Raw genomic sequence first — 17,633 nt, forward strand, 5'->3', positions numbered from 1 at the left:
TGTACAACCATTAGTTAACTCCTCGACTATAAAACTATCTACACGTCTGAGAACTCCGTTCAATAATTACTAATTACTTTCCACTTGTACTATTTTCATCCTGTTTTACACTTAAAATTGTAATCTCATCCAGCTGCTACTTCGTTCCGTCTTCGAATTGATCACTACTAAATCTAACTAAAGATCGAGCGAAAATTAATTCGCTTTTAATCACTTCAAATCCCATGTCAAACAGAATCTCATGACTAACGATCCGGTGAACCGGTCAAGCTGAGTTTACTTTCTCTATTTTCCAAACTACATTCCCACCGTGGTTGTGTCAAACTATCCTCAAGCGTTTCGTTTTAGTCAGATAATCGTTGAACGAGTTCTTTATTTTCAAAAATATGTATTCCTTTCTTTCGGAAATTTTATTTCTTTTGTCACAAACTATAATAAGTTATTTATCCAGCGTCCAATACTCTGTTTAACTGCGTAGTACACTGTATATTCTATCCATAAAACAAACTAATCAACACTCTCCATACTTGACAGAATCCCCCATTTATTTTCCCCAAAAAGAACTCTCTCTTCTCTTCGATCACTCCAGTCACGTTCTTCGTAAATGAAAAGTGCAGCACGGTTACACACGCAACCTCTTATCAACTCTGTCCAAGATTACTATTGTTACGATACGCATTCCTGTGTAACGTTCACCATGCAAATCACTGCCGGAATATTAATTTAGCACCGATGCGAAACGAGAACAAACAAAAAGCTCGATTCCTCTGTGTGCATCCGCGTGATACTATTAGTCGGCGAATTATTGACGTGACATTAGTAATACACGTATGACTGGCGATATCAGTAAAATCCGTTCGACAAAAACCGAGTTCCTGAATCTCTGATTGCATTCCTACGGCCATTAGTCGTGCAATTATAATACGGTTATTCCACTTGCGTTGCTCGTACTCACATTTATAATGGCGCGCATGCCGTATCATTACAGTAAAGCCCACAGATAGTAAAGTTCCATTAAAATTGTGGATATGAAATAAGAGCATCAACCTATCTTGTACCTCGTGTTCGATATATGTGTTCAGAGCCACGTATTATTATTACAGAGTGTGTCCGTATAGGCGTGATTGGCAATTAAGGAATGACGCTATCGATCGGTACCGAATCGATAAATATCTTTCATTTAGATAACAAATGCTTAAGTAATGTACACGTTTTGTTATTTGAGTAGATAAAATATTTAAGATTCATTTTTCTTTGGAGGGAAATTTCTTGATAATTACGCGAAAGAGAACACAACTCGACTCCAATTATCTCGATGCACGAGTCTTTCAGAAGCCAAACTGATCGAGTCCGGTTTTTCTCAATTTCGTTACATAAGCACAGGATTGATGTTCAATTAAAAAACAAGATAATTGACTTTCTTGAGAATGTTAATTAGAAAGAGATGATATAAATAATAGAAGACTCCAAGGTTAATTTCCAAGTTCCTTTTCAATATCATCAATTTAATAATAATAATATAGTTGTTGGTCGATGTAGGTTCTAAACCACTCAAATATTATCGCGACCAATGTTTAGGATCAAAAATGCTGATAAAAGTATTGGAACAGACCAGCTTCTCTTAAAGACTCTGTACGAATTTGTAAAGGAAACACGATTATTTATTAGATTCTTTTGTGAAATAAAAGGAACAGTATAATAAACAATAATCATCGCATTGCTTCGTTAGAGCAACTCCTTGACTACTAAAAATCTTGTTTTTTATGTAAATTTCAATTATTCTTCGTCTTAATCACATAGGACATTACCATTTATCCAGCAACTTTTGGCAGTCGATGTATCAAACTCAAGTCTAGACAATCCTAATTAAGATAGCATTTTGATTTCGTGGCCGTGTAATGAAAAACAATGCCAACTAACGGCAGATCCAGCCGTCAGCAAGATCATTATTTAACAGAACATCTGATCGTTATCTGCTCTGTTTGTGCCAATCATCGTCATGTCAAGGCGTGTCAACGATATTTTAAGAACGCTGAACGGATGGAAGGAATGGTGTTTGAATTACTGTGATCGAATCGAAAGTGGTAGGCTTGAATTGGTTCGTTGATGGATTTCTAACCTGCACTTTGTTTTCTAGAATCACTCGGTTTAGTTGAACGTGTATTAACGATGATCGAATTAAATTGATCCTGGGATGTTGGGATCCTGAGAAGATGTTTTTGTTGAGAATTTTTAACGTTAAAGAAATCAACAGCGTTTAGCTATTTATGAAAGGAAATGCATCAATTTACGAGAAATTTTATTTACAAGTGAAAAGTATCTGAATTATGTCAGAATATTACGTGTAGATGGAATTTTTTCTACCGTTTCCCTTTTTTTATTAAATACTAGTTATAATTGTATTTTTATAATGAATGTGAGATCAAAATCTGATTCTGTTTTACGAAATGATTAAGAAATAACAGGGATAATGATAGAAAAGATCTAGTTAAAATTCTAAATGTTTCGAACATACAAAGGCAGAGAATTTAAAAAAAGGCAAGCTATCGTAGGTACGTAAATGGATTAAAGCGATCTCAAAAGCGTGTTTTACAGAATCCCTCGGGGATATCAGTTTATAAATTCACTCACCGTCTTCTCGATCCTCCACGTCCTTGGCCTGGATAAGAATCGTTCTGGAGTAATTCAATTTTTCCAGTAGGTTCACCATCATGGCCAGCCTGCTCCAGGCGTCTCCAGGTGGGCTGTAACCAGACCAGAGTTTTCGTTCAACGTAAATAAGGAACGAGTCAAATTCCCATCGTTAGAGGTGTCTAGCTATCGGTTGAAATCGCGTAACTAGAAACCGGAAGGATCCAACCGCGGATGATACTTCCCTATTGCAATAAATATTCCAGCAGTGATTCAATAAGCTGTCAGAACAACGAACCAACTACATCACATCGAATAAGACAATTAGGTGGCTTGTGCTTGTAAAAGTGATTTTACTCGTTTCGTTACTACCAGCTTATTGCTATTATGCAAAAGAATTTATAGCACGGATAATTTATAACCTATGACTCGTAAAATTTCACTTATAATATTAGCTCAATTGCGCAAGAAGGTTTTCATCAGAATTTCACGATCCTCGCGTTCGTCGAACAGCACGTATCGGTGACATCGTTAAATATACGAGATGTCGGTCCACCGGTGTTTCTCTGACGATCGCGCGAACGTTCTCGCGAGAGAGCGCGTATCCATCGGCCACTTCCGTGTTACTGTAAATCCAAAGTCGTCCGTTTAATTATTTTCACCGCGATGAATGGCAGTGCGCGGGGGATCATTTTCCAAGCTATCGATCATTCGATGCTATCGTGCACAGCCCTGGAGGCGGCGATAAAGAAACGCGCAAGCAGAAAGACAAGGAGGAAGGAGAAAAACAAGAGGAGGAAGAAACAGAAGAAGAAGAAGAAGAAGTAGTAGAAGAAGAAGAAGCGGATGTAAAAGAAACGCGCACGACGCTTGGCTCCAAGCCGGGATTAATCGATTGCCGTCATGAAAGGTCATTCGTTAATTGCGCTCTCTCCGCGTGCTGCACACGTTTCCGTTCGTCGTCCAATCGGCGAACCTCTTTATCGCTAAATTATTATCGACCGCTTCTGCGGCGGCTTTATTGAAAATTAACGCGTTCCTTGAAAAAATACTTGAATTACGGAGACGAGGTGCCGTGAATGGCTGACTAGCAAATGCTACGGTTACTGCATGCCTGCGATTAACGCGTAGGGAAGAGATACAGTAGCATGTTCGTTGCGAATTGAAAGTTATTATAGGCTACTTTGTGTACATATCGTGATTGGGATAAGTTGTGTGTTTAAAACCAGGACCGCTAGAATTACTGTGTCTAATCTAACGTGGAACATTGCAATATCTCAGCAAGTAATTTAAAAAATCAATCGATAACAGAGTAAAATATTTTGTTAAAAGCAAAAGACAAGCTTATCCACATTTACGCTCTGCTAGGAAATCTGTCGTTGAACATAGTTGATTGTCGTATTTGAAAGAAGGTAACACTTTTTGAGAGGCGAGTTAAAAATAGTGAAATTTTTTAGCAAAGGCAAGATATTACTTTTGCATGATTTATAACTTAACACGTTTGTTTTTAAGTGTTCAAAAGAAATTTGTTTTCTTCCTGTCGAAATACGTATGTGGCCAATGCGGAACGCGTTGAGCGATGCATAATATGGAACTTGCCAATGATGCTGCTACTGATGATGATGACACAGAATTACATTTATTTTGTAGCGGAAATTACAAAAGAGATAATAATAGCGAAGAGTAAGTCCAGAGTAAGAAGAGTTCAATGTAATCGTTGTTTTCATTGGGGTCACAAAAAATGTATTTTGCAGGCGTCATTCACGAAATCAATATGTAGAACACAAAGAAAATGAATATAATGTAACATAAGTAACAAAAATAGAGAACAATTGTTTTGTTTGCTTTTTCTGTTTAAATAAATATTCATTTCTCACAGTAAAAATAAAGGTTTCTCAGATTTCTTTAGAAATCTCCAAAGTGTTCCATATTACGTACCATCTTTTTTAACTCGTTCCATTTGATCTTTTTCACATTTTTTAGCCAAACATTTAATAATATTATGTTTCTTACATTTAACAAATTCAATAACTAATTCTCAGCTATTAATTATTAATTTTGTCACGTTTTAACGTTAGTACCATTGAAAAGAAAAGCATGTTTCGCTTTTCCGGGAAGCTTTTACAATCAAGTGTTCTATATTCCAGGATGCAGTTACCCTGTATTAATAATTTGACAAGTTGTAAATCATATATATATAGAACTTCTTTTCACAATTTTACAAATTTTACGTCAGATAGGAAAGAATATTAAACGGATCTCTGCAATTCTCTTTCATACTCAGATGTTTAAAAAACAGAACTCAAAATATATTGTATATTGACCGACAAGAATTAGAAATGAAATGTTCCATTAATACAACATTCTACGTGGGTTAAACCACATAAAGATCACATTTTTATCGATGGCTTCCCTCCAATAAATATTCCCAACCTCCTTTTCTCTCTCGCAAGACACTCCAGAACGCCATCAAACACTGAAACCTCAAACTGGACCAACCTTCCAACATAAAAAACGCAGACAACGCCATAGAACATAAATAGAGAAGTTTGAGTGGAAGAAGGGAATAGTGGGAGGACATGAAAAAAACGGTGACAGTGATTGATCTCGCAATTACACGCTCTCAGGCACGCGCGGTGGGAAGATCAAAGTTGCTATCCTCGATGAATGGAGGTGAAAAGAAGAAGAGGATAAAAAAAAGAGGAAAAGGTGAAAAAAGGAGAGGGAAAGAGATAGAGAGGGAGAAGGAGAGGGAGGAAAGGAGAGAGAGAGAGAGAGAAAAGGAAAAAAAGAGCGGCAAGGGGATCGACGGAGTCGCGATTCGACGGCAGATTAATTGCGATTCGAGTTCTATAAATAACACCGTAGAGCAAATCCACGTTATTCAACGAGCTAAGAAGAGGATCGAGGAGGACATGGAAGACGATCGACGATGTTACGATCGCGTCCTTGCCAAGGAAACGCTTCGCTCGCATAATTGTTAATCGCTAACGAGCAACAATAATTAACTTATCCAGGCGGACATAGTATAGTATGGTAAGTTAGGTTGGTTGGGCTGGTCGAGTTGGTTGGTTGGGTTGGTTGCGCAAAGAGGCTGAGTCTTGGATCGCGAGTGTTCGCGCAGTTACGGGACTAAAGGGGCCTTGAAACTCGTTTAATGGACGATAGATCGCATCAGTCGGCCAAGCACGACTGTTTTCTCTCTTTTAGACCGGTCTTTTTTCTTTCGTCTCGTTAGAAAGATCCTGAGGATCGATACATTCCCTCGGTCCCCGCTCGATCCTGAATAAAAAGCCTTGTCTCCGATCGTGCTCGAATCATCGACGAAAAGACGTCCGGCACACGTCTGAAACGGTCCCCCTCGCTTTTTATAATCTTCCACTCATTTGTAATCACAATCAACCGTAATTAGACTGAGGTTTTTGACGCATTTCTTACTTTTAGGAACTCATTTATTTCCTCGAATTGATTTTTTTTTAATCGCTTGTTCCTTTCTCGACAACATCGAATTTCAATGACCGTCGAAACGAGACACGTTATCGTTTCACGTGCGCACTGACGTGACCCTCGTTCCTTTAGGCTGGACCATGATCGTTAACAACCTGTCGCGTCGATCCTCGCTGGCGATTCCATGGTATGGCTTTCCTTTGTCAGCCATCGAAAGGGAGAACGCAAAAAAATAATTACACGTTGATCGGCGTTTCCTCGAACCTGGCCGTGTTTTCCATTGCCATCGCATCGGTATCCCGTGTACTTTTATTTCGATGAGTCACTCCCACGCTCCACGTTTCGAGAACGGAACAGGTTCACTCGCTAAGATACTTTAACGGACGTTTGCTGCTCTACCCAGCTGCACATTTTCCTTTTCCAGTCGAAGGACGATGTTGAAGAGAGATTTGTCGGATAGGAGTCGAATTCGACATTTTATCTTAAGTGAAGATTACATTTTTTTATTCAGATGTGATTTAGCTTAGTTAAAAATCAGAAACAACTTATTCGGTCTGAAGATATATAATGTGTCTTTTAAAAATCCATGAATTTCCATGAAAACGATATCCATTAATATAATCATTGACACAGTTTTGCTAATATTTATTGATTAGGTTTAAAAATTGCTTACGTACAACAAATAAAAAGTGCGGTATATCATATTTTGCACCTGTGGATTTGCTTTACGTTCAAAGACAGCAAGAAGAAACATGATAGGTCTATTTGTGTTGGTTTTCTGATCGTGGTGATATTTATAATGATCTCATTCGTCCAAATGATGATGCTTCGTCACAAAACAGTAACGAAATCATCATTAATTATTTTGAACCACCGGCACGCACGAACGATCAAGTATCCCAGAAGACGAGACCCCCACGAAGATAAGTTCATTCGAACAATTAAGCGGTTTTCATCGAAATTTCTCGTGCTGTCACTCGCGATAAATCACGAGCACACGCCATGATAGCGTTCTTCGTCGCGCATGATGTCTCTAGCATCCTGAACTTCCTTGGTCTGAGAAATTGATGCACCACGAAGAGAATTAATAGTCCAACACAACAGCCATAACTCACAACACCTGAAGTGTCAACATGAATTCATAGTCGAGCGCGCTATAAGCTACGAATATCTTTCTGTCTCACTATTCCTCTCTTTTTCAGGCGCTAGAATTTCGAGAGATTAATCGGTTTGACAAATGCAGCGTATAAAGACGACGTTGCATGCTTGTTCCTCGTCGAATTAAGGCCCACTTGGTCTTTACTATGCGAGAGAAGGCTGCTGAAGCTTCGCGTTATCCCAGATCGAGAATCGATGAAATTTTAGTTAAAAATCACAGAAAGAAGCATGATAAGTCATATTTCCCGAATTTTATAAGGGAGAAATTTTAAAATATAATACACTTCTAATTAATCTTACATCAGCGATACCATACTTTTATTTGGTTCTCGGATTAGATACTCGCTTTTTTACGCTCTTAAACAATCGTATCGATAAGCTCAATCGTGAATAAAAAAAAAAAAAAATACGACAAAGATTTAAAAAAAAGAAAGAAATAAATAAATTGAATCTCTTGCAATGAATAATTTGTGGCCGTAGCGTAATCTGCTGGCGAGCGTATGCATCGCGCGCTTACCGACTGGACTCTCTTTCTCTCTTCCATTCGAAGAGAGCGAGGATTCGGACCACAAAACCACAAAACCACAGGATCAGCGAGTTCAAGATATATCACGTGTTCTTTCTACAACCGGCTGATCCTAATATATACAGCCAAGCCTAGAGAAATTTCTACCCCTTGATGGCATTTAATGGTAGCGTGCCAGCTGCATGATGATAACGAGAAAGTTTCGAATAGCCGTACATGCGAGAATTATTCGCGTTTAAACGACGAAAACCGACTAAAACGCCAGAACTTCCCCTATTATGTGTAACTTCGGTCGTAAATGTTGGGAGTCGTGGATTTTCGAGGTTCGGTCGAATTTATGTTTGCAGCAAATGTTTTGGAACTTCCATGTACACTTTTAGATTGCCTCCAAGTTTTACTAATGCATATAACCGTGACAATCGCGTCTGTTATATCGTTAATGGAATTTCGATACATTTTATAGGAGCCATACAATATACACATAAAAGTTTGCTAGAATAAGCGTTCAAATACTTTCGCGAGTCACGATGTAGAAAAAGAAGGAAATGAAAAAAGATTGTTAAATGACTTACCCAACTCTGTAGTCCGTGCAAGATGGTGGTGGATTCCAAACGGTGCTGTGACAAAGCATCCAGTCGCACCAGATCTAGAACAAAAAGATTCGACGTGAAAGGAAACTATGTTGGAATGTTGGAAACTGTTTCTATTTATAGAACATCTAGGAGACATTTTACTTCATCCATCCTCCGGAAAGTGAATCGTATAACAGCAGTCGTGTATCACGTCTACTTTATCGCTAATATTAATGGTCTTACGTGAGACGAGAGCGAAACTGTTGTTATTATTCCTGTGTTACGATAGCGATCGAAATTCTTTCCAGGAAGATCCACTCTCAATTATGCGATGACTTTAGTAACGGAAGTTCTTCGTACGCGATGTACTTGGATTAGCAGTCGAATGCACTGTAATAAATCTAATAGACTTGTGAAACATTGTGCACCGTAATAAGTCTACAAGAACCTTTTTTTCTATTAGCAATCTCTCTTTGTGAAAAATTACAAATCCATCGTTATACACGCATCTGAAGGAGATCCTTTTTATCAGAAATTTGTTCCTTTAATCGAAATTTCAGATTGATCATTTTTACCACTCTGTTAATTCTATCGACATCTCGCTTTACAACTAAAGCTCAGACAGAATAATCAACTCTTTATACGATATTTATACCAGAAAACTCTAACAAACGAAGAACACTGTAACCGAACCCATTTCAGAGACATAGCCCATCACGAAATCCTGAACAACGACGGTATCGCGAATCGGTGCGCATCCTTGAAGGCTACACCAGCTCGAGAACCAGGAAGAAACGGGTGATGTCGCGGTTCCAATGGCTTGTCATACGGTTGACCTTTATCGATGGAGCGTGCGTGCATAGCTTACGTGCGATAGGTGCATTAATCGCGAACGCCAGGTTGCATAATAAGTGGAGACACGAACGAACCAGGTCCTGGGCCTGACAACGGCCACCGGCGCGACGGACGAATCTTGCGTGGGTGCGAACCAACCGTTGCTTCATAAATCTTCGACCGCTTATGCGCGCGCGCGTGCGCATACACGTTCACGGCTCGGGATTATAACGATGACAAGAATGTCGACAAGCTACGATCGGATCGAGTTTAACGAAAAATTGATATACGTTCATACGGAAGCTTGTGAATCACGTGATTGGTTTAAAGCGTGTCTATTAGAAATGATAATAAATTATGTCGAACGTGGTTGCATTGTTAAAAATGATTTGTATGGTAGATCAGTATATAGATTAGCGATAGTGGAAGACGGACAGAAATCCGACGTTGTTAGTGGATGGCTGAAGAAATAGTATAATACGAACATCCGTGCTATTCAGTATCCTAAAATTAGCCCTGAGTCACGTACCATTTGAGTGCTGGCACCCAAAAGACCAAAGCGCTCAAATCCTATCTCGCGAAAAAAGCGCTTATTCTTGACCGTTGTATAAACTTAGCTTAACGGGATCTTTTGAAGTTCGCAAGTTGTGACACTCGACTCATATCGAATAAATCAATGAAAATGAGATACAATCAAAATAGAAGAATAAGAAGAGAAAAAAGTTATTGTTTTCTTGGAAAATAATAAAATGAATTTAAAAATAACTTTCTATCTTTTACTCGTATACTTAGTTTACAATAAAAACTAATAGATGAAGCACGGATTTATACGGCTGTTAGTTCTAAACTTCGTTTAACACACTTCATCCTCTATATTATCAATTTACGCATCGATTTTCTCGACACTCATTATACCGTTTATCCAACTAAAATGATTAATCAAAATTCAATTTACAACATCGCTGTTGATTGACCGCTAAGTCATTCCACGTTATTTTTAGACCTCGCTGATACGACAATCCAAGTTGACTCATAACGACGATTGTTCATCATCCTCGACGGAGGCTGACTTTCTCGAGTCAAGATTCTTCTGATCGATCGATCGATGATCGATGCACGGGATAACGCGCGAAGGAATCTTCGGCCGCATACATTACACGCCATATTTGCACGAAACGCGGTAAAAGATCAAAATAACTATCTGAATCTCTCGTATAAATACACGTGGTTTTATGTTTCTATTTCTTTTTTCTTGTCATTTTTCTCGAGATTAGACACGTCGATTAAAATCTGTGCAATTAGAATGACGCGTGGTTTTCCCGGTACGGTGAAAGTTTCTTGGAAAAAGAGATCTTGATAGAGGCCCATTAGATATGCCAGAGATAACGGAAATACCTTGATAGCTGGTAAAAGGACTTGCATGTCCTCGCTAACAACCATCCTCGACTCCTCGCCGCAGTCCAACTGAGACTTGAGCAAGGACACGCCACGTTCTAAAATCAGATTGAACATCTGCAAGGATACAACCAGTGCCCTTTCTTGGACCTCGGACCGGTACCCTTGCTCCATTTGGGAATCTGAAACAACAAACGGAAGGATAGGACCGTTAGCGACACGGACACCAAGTAATCGCTTTTAAAAGCTTTCTTGCTAATGGCTATAATTCAATTGTCGAAAAAAACTTATAGCTGCAAATATATTTAATCATGTATATCGCTAGTCTTGGAAATATCTAATTTTTCCATTATACGAATTTTATAATTGTTCAAATATTCTTGGACGATAGGGGACAGTTGCGTCCCTAATTTAGAAATTGATTTTAGTTTTCAAACTTCTCGTCGCTAAAGACGATTTTTCTTTTCTTTTTTCTTTTTTTTTTTTTTTTTTAATAATAAATTATAACAAGATTTCTGGTCAATCAAGGATTTTATACGCGGACTTATACTGTAAAGATAATGTCCATAAACCGGATATCGTTCAAGAGTCAACTAATTTATTATTCGTAATTTAATAGATACGAAAATAAAATTTGAAAATTCGAGGTTAAATTGTACTGTAGTTAACCTTTTATAACCTCGTGTGACTCGAACGTAATGATCTATGTATCCGTATTTTTTTCAATATTATTTTGCACGCTTATTACCGTACCACCTTATTTTATCATTGTATCATTACTTTGCCAGGAAGCAATTTATACTAGTTATTAGTTCCTATCTCTCACATCAGAATGAAAAACTGTAATCAATCCTTTTTTCTTGCGAGTCAAGAAAAATTTGATTATAGATGGTTAAAGCGGCTGACCAGTGAAGCTATGAACCCGAAGATCGCGGGTTTGAATTCCCATCGCTAGATCCTTCCGCTTTTCGTACACTTTTTCACTGTAATATTGTTATTTTTATGTTTTATGACATAATCAGCTAAAAATCTACTTTATGATACTAACCTGATCTGCAATAAACGCTATAAAACTAGCATTTCCCAATGTAACGTTACAAATTAAAAAAGGAAAAAACATCGCAGATTTTGCATTAGCAATTTCATCAAACTACTTCAATACTCTCAGAATATCTTTCGTTCTTTTATCGATGATGATGTCTACAATCGTGATAATAATTTAAAAATACAGAATCGAAAGTAGAGGAAATTTTAACATACGATAAATCTATCTCCCAAATTGTCCTATCAAATATTGTTTCTTTTTGGAACTTTTGGAAATTAATACAATTAGTACAATTCAACGTAAACTGCAAATAGGAAAGCCTTGATTAATTTAATGATAATCGCTCGTTGATGCCATTGAACATTTCACGTACAAATAGTAAATCTAGCATCAAGCATCCTCTCGTGAGAGATATAACGCTACCGATGTTATAAAACCAAACGGTACTACAAAATCCATCGGTGATTTCAGCAAACCACTCGAATATTCCCAGAACGCGTTCTTCACTCTGAATAAAGACATACAAAGGAATATACGTATTCAGCGTCCTGTGGCGAGGGAGAGACGTAGTACAGCAATAGAGTAAATTGAATTTGCTAAGGGCAACCGGGCGAATGTGTTCGGTGTCCCTTCTCTTGTAACGCAGTCCGTGGCGAGCTATAAGTACGCGAAACGTACTCTCCCAACGATACCCATGGCGTCTGGCAGTTTAATTTATCGCGTACGAGGATAATAATTAGTGTTTAGCTTCGAGGTTCACTCGAACCACGCGACCCGTGTGGTCTTCTTCCAGAGTTGGGAGTGTAAAGGGTAATTAGTTAGGAAGATTTATAGAAAGGCCTCGACTAATTACCAATACGATCATTAGCGAAAATTACGCGTATCGTTCTGTCGACTTCCTCTTCGATTTCCATCCCCTCCTTCTTCAACCCTGGGTCGTTCTTACTATTCCACGAACGCACGAATACGTTACGCGTACCTGCAACGAGCAGGATATCTAGTGATGCGATCAAATTCGATGAAAAGTTCGAAACATGTATAACAATTGTTTTTAACAATTTTTACAGTAATTCATCAAACTGTCCTCATACTTATAGAGATCTTTTATAAAAAAAAAAAAATATTGAAATTTCGATTGCACCGTAAAGAGACACGACTGTCCTCATTGGACAAAGATGAAATCAGTCTGAAAATATTTATACGTAGAAGTTACAACAGATTTACTGCAAACGTGATATATAGATACAGCGTGTTCGACTACGGGTGTCAGAAAATTTGTAGTTTCTTCCGGTTCTTTTTTTTTATTTTATGTGTATGTATGTGAATATTGTAATATGATATGATCGGTGATTTGTGTGGAAAATATATGTGGCTCATGTAAGACAGCGTTTGATCACATTTAGCAGCACCTCCAAAGTACTAATGCGTATGTGATTTTTCTGTAGACACCCGCGGACGGGAAGATCACGGTGTGTGTGTATGAAGTTTGTACAAACATTGTTTATGTGCGCTATTATTTATTAATTATTCATGGAGACGAGGGATTAGAGGAAACATTAATCCTCTCTACTCGAAAATTCTATGAGGCGGTTTTTAATATGCTGTTATGGATTTTAATCTGTTTAATGTACGATTTTTCTTACAAGATAAGCTGCTGCCCATGTATCGTTCGATTGGAGGATCCCTGTGTACCCCGTTGCTTAGACTGACCTACTTTCGTTCGTGTAAGGAGGTTTGCTCGCGTGCAGGGATATTTTGGTCGATTTTTAATTACCAATAACTAAAAGACAAAGCCGAAAACGCAATTTTTTTATTCTTGATTTTTGTCTTATTCTAGCTTCAAGAATCACCCCTTAAACATCCTGTATACATGAAAGTTTTCCACACGGAATATTTAAATCTCAATTTTGTAAAACTTGTTCTACGTATGAAAAATAAGGAAAGACGTAGCTCACTATATATAAGGATAACAGTATAACTTATCAATCGTTATCGTTCAACGAAGACCGAGGCCATCGTCCCTCTACGAGCTGGCAATTAATTACTCGACTGGCTTCTCTGTTTCGCGAGTACCAAGCGTTTAACTGGGAATTAACCCCGACTGAAGGAGGCGAAAACGGTCGGACGTGGGGTGAGCGAGGTAGTGTGTATGATTGACGGTGTGTTATTAGTTATTAGTCACTAGATATTGCGAGAACCGAAGGCCTCCGGTTTTGTGAAATAATTTTTATTGTCGTTTAGAAACCGTTTCTCATTTTTCTAATTCTAATTCCATGTTTAATTTACTAACAAATATTTATATTAATAATCTAATCAAATTCACAAATTTTCTTTAAAAAAAGAAAAGAACTTCCACCGACTTCTTCCCTCTCTCACCTTACATTTTCTTTACTAAAACTTTCATTCCACAAACTTTACCGAGAACCAGGAAATCCAAACACAAACGATGTGGAGATCAACTCACAAGCAATTAACCGTAGACGAGAGATTTGATTGCCACTCAACAACTTCCCCGACTCTGAAACCTCGACCTACGCTCCGAATTACCAAACTCGCAAAGTATCAAAGCCGAAAGTTGCAACAGTTTGCGGAGGACGACGACTCTGGTAATTCGATTGATGCGTGGAACAAGAGCGCAACGAGGAAACCCGTCATCTTTTTCTCCTAACGAACTCTGAGCGCATCGTCTCTGGCGAAAAGCGGCGTGCAAACGCGTGTGCCGTCTAACGAAGTCGGCGAGGTACCGAGGTCAACCTTTCTGTTTCCAGGACCGATATTAACGCGATTACCACGCGAAAACGGACGGAGAATCAAGTTAGCCCAGCTGCGCGGATAATTCCATTAGCATCGATTCTAGCGGCCGACTGATTCGCCGTATTTGCAACGCCGGGCCGTCGTTCCACAGCAATAATGAATTTTCACGAGACGTTTAATTCGCCGACGCGACGTCGAGAATGAAGTCTCTTCGTTGTCAAATTAATGCTGCCTACCAATGCTGCAATGGTGGATAAAGTGAATGTCGTGAAAGAAAAAGAATACTATATCGTCCGTCCGATGGAATAATAACACAATTAAAAACAATGCAAATTTGCAAATTTTGTGTTAAATGCGTTGCTAATCTTAGAAGTAGTTAATTTTTCTGTTACAAAAATTTACTAATTTCTGAACGTAGAGATACGATTTCGTTGAATCGAATTCTAATTAAAATTTGATATAATAAAATGATATATGAGTATGTATTATACGTATAAACTGTACCTTGGTCGGTTCGGATAAATATATACCAGTACATAGAATTCTACTATACTTGTATATATATATATTGATATAGTAACTTTTGTACTAATTATTCACCATACTAATAGCAAGATGATCATCTATTCTAAGATTCATGTTACATCTATCCATTGCTCTTGTACAATATAATTCTATTTTCTAACATTATATTGCTTTTTCGTGCTACTTGCTACTTACACTTTCGTTTATCTGCCATTTCATTCAATAAGCTATTACTGGTATGGTAAGGAATATTAGTGTAGTTCTAATCCGATTTAAATTCTTTGACAGACTTTGCACCAAACTCTCTAAAACAATTTCATGTATCATTTTATAATCCTATATACTTAATACTAGAACTACCGATAGTTAACACGAAGCTATTTCTACAAAAATCAGCCAAAATGACTGGTCTTCAAAAAATACCTAATAATAGAACATTTTTATATTTATTGAGTTATTACTTTCTTACAGAAGGAATTCCATGTTATGTAGTACATTTTTGATATTATTAATCCATCTGGGACCATGATCCCTAAACGAGGGTTGACACATTTATAAAATTGTAGAACCAGTCATTTTGATTAGTGTGGTATTTCTAGTGTTAGCATCTAGCGACCGATCCGGAATTTTCCTGATAACTGATATCATATTGAATGGTACGCAGTAAAAATTTTGAAAACGTATGAGAAGTTATACAAAACGAGGAAACTGGTTAATTGGGGTTCGATAAACACATTGCAGGATCCTTTTACACTTTGACAAGTACCAGTAATTTTGGTACAAAATTATTTTGAGTTTGAATACATAAAAATAAAATAAAATTCATTATATATTATTCTTTTAGTTATCGTTGCGAAAGTCATTACATCATTGCGGGAAAAAGGTATAACATGAAGTAGGAATTTTATAACAAAATTGTAAAAGCAGTCAATTTGACTGGTACGGTAGTTCTAGTTTTTATTTCTAGATTTAGTTCTAGATTTCTTTGTGATAGTTAATTTTTGGAAGAAAAAAAAGGCAAGTCACCACAAGTAGCATCACAAAGTTAAAAAAACAATGAGGAATTTGTCGAGAACATTGTAAAGGTCTATGGGACAAGCCGTGACAACGCGGGAAAACGGGTGTCCGTGCGTGGAAATCCAGTGAAGGCCGTGACGAAATTCCTGATGTAGGTACTCGCGTTACACATAGGTGCGAACAAGGCTTTACGTCGTGGCCAACGGCTAATTTGCTGGATTTATGATTTAACACTCGTCCCAAGAGAAAAGATCGCAAATGCAGACGTATGCGCGCCATTTTCTCGTGCGGAAATAATCTTGGCTACTGCTTGCATGAACGAATACTCATTACGATGATAATTATCGTTATTAAGAGGAATGACTGTTGACTCGATTATTATATAATTTTATAAAGCGCATGAATATCGTTTCGAACGACAATGGTGAATAAAACTTCAGTCTTAGAAGCTTTAGCGATACATCTTAAAGGTGACTTTTTAAAATTGACTTTATATGAAGTTCAAATTTTTTTAACATTTTCAGGTTTGAGCTTTGAGACTCAACTCAGAGTTTCAATTTTTGGAAAACCTTGAGGTTCAAGTAAGAAGATTAATAATAATTCCTGTGACACATTTTACTTATTTCCTTGAAAGAACAACTATAGATCTCAACTCATGGTTAAAATTGTTTCTTTGTAATTAAATTATCTACCTGTTCGGTTTCTACATGATTTTTTGTGTTCATTATCTTATAACATAAAATTACTTTAATTTCTGTTTTAACTACCGCATAGAAAGCGTAATTCTGCGATTAACCACCATTTCTCAAGTATTTCCAATAATTTGTCAAAGATATGTTTTAAACAAAAGCTGGTCAGTTTTCGGTTCCCTATACATTCGAATATTAAAAATTTTCCCGAAAATATCTTTCTGGGTCATCAAGATCATAATATAATAGATCGTTAAATTCGTTTCGACGTCAGCTACATCTGTATACGTGCGCAACTCAAGCTAACCTTGACAATTTTATTGAAAAAAAACTTTTTGGAAATTCTTAATATCCAAATATGTAGCGGACCAAAAACAGACTAATCTGTTTACAAAAAATTTTTCACAGATTATTATAAAAATGTCTGAGAGAAGGTAGTTAATCTTAGAGGATGTATCCTGTATATAGATCCCTATTTAATCATATAGAATACAATTTTATAAGCTCGTTAGGAAAATGCAAAGCTGATCGGTCCAATCGATGTATAATTTCAAGGAAAATTTGTCATCCTTTCCGCAGAGCGCCAATGCTTCGTCGCGTATTTTCGCTCGTGCCGCTATTATTTTCTGCACGACGTGTTTCATAGCAAAAGAATAGCGGGAATACCATCGGGCCAAAAAGAGAAGAAAACAGAAAATAAAAGAAAAAGAATAAGAAAAGACGACGAGAATACGAAGGGGAGGACAGCATCAGTCGTGGATCCAGATACTTATCGCGTCCGTCCTGGAACCGTGACGCCAACGGATATACAATGTTACAACTGCAGATTGATCGGCTGGAACATCGAGACGAAACGGCGTGTTTCACTCATGGAGGATCTCTTAGAGAGATGGCTACGATGATGGGTGTTCAACCCGTTGCTTGGGAATATATAATTGGACGTCGCGGAATTTTATAAAGGTGGCGGTCATCCTCTGCGAATGATACCTTTCATAAATATGCATAAATTTCACTCGCTGCAATTATGTCAGGTGCTATGG

General features: G+C 37.6%; 1 protein-coding gene across 6 annotated transcripts in view; it reads right to left on the bottom strand.

The window, feature by feature from the left end:
* LOC132905318 (telomerase-binding protein EST1A-like) overlaps positions 1-17,633 on the bottom strand; it is a 146,648-nt gene that overhangs the window by 48,740 nt on the left and 80,275 nt on the right. For all 6 annotated transcript variants that reach the window (XR_009657779.1, XM_060956486.1, XM_060956483.1 and 3 more), the window contains 3 exons: positions 10,564-10,745; positions 8,335-8,408; positions 2,632-2,744 (listed from right to left, as the gene is read on the bottom strand). Coding sequence is in view for 5 of the 6 variants with exons in the window: in XM_060956486.1 (XP_060812469.1) it covers positions 2,632-2,744; positions 8,335-8,408; positions 10,564-10,745 (369 nt within the window). In the remaining variant the exon portion in view is untranslated. The remainder of the gene's footprint in view (positions 1-2,631; positions 2,745-8,334; positions 8,409-10,563; positions 10,746-17,633) is intronic.

Source organism: Bombus pascuorum, chromosome 3, assembly GCF_905332965.1.
Source record: "Bombus pascuorum chromosome 3, iyBomPasc1.1, whole genome shotgun sequence".
Taxonomy (NCBI): Eukaryota; Metazoa; Arthropoda; class Insecta; order Hymenoptera; family Apidae; genus Bombus; species Bombus pascuorum.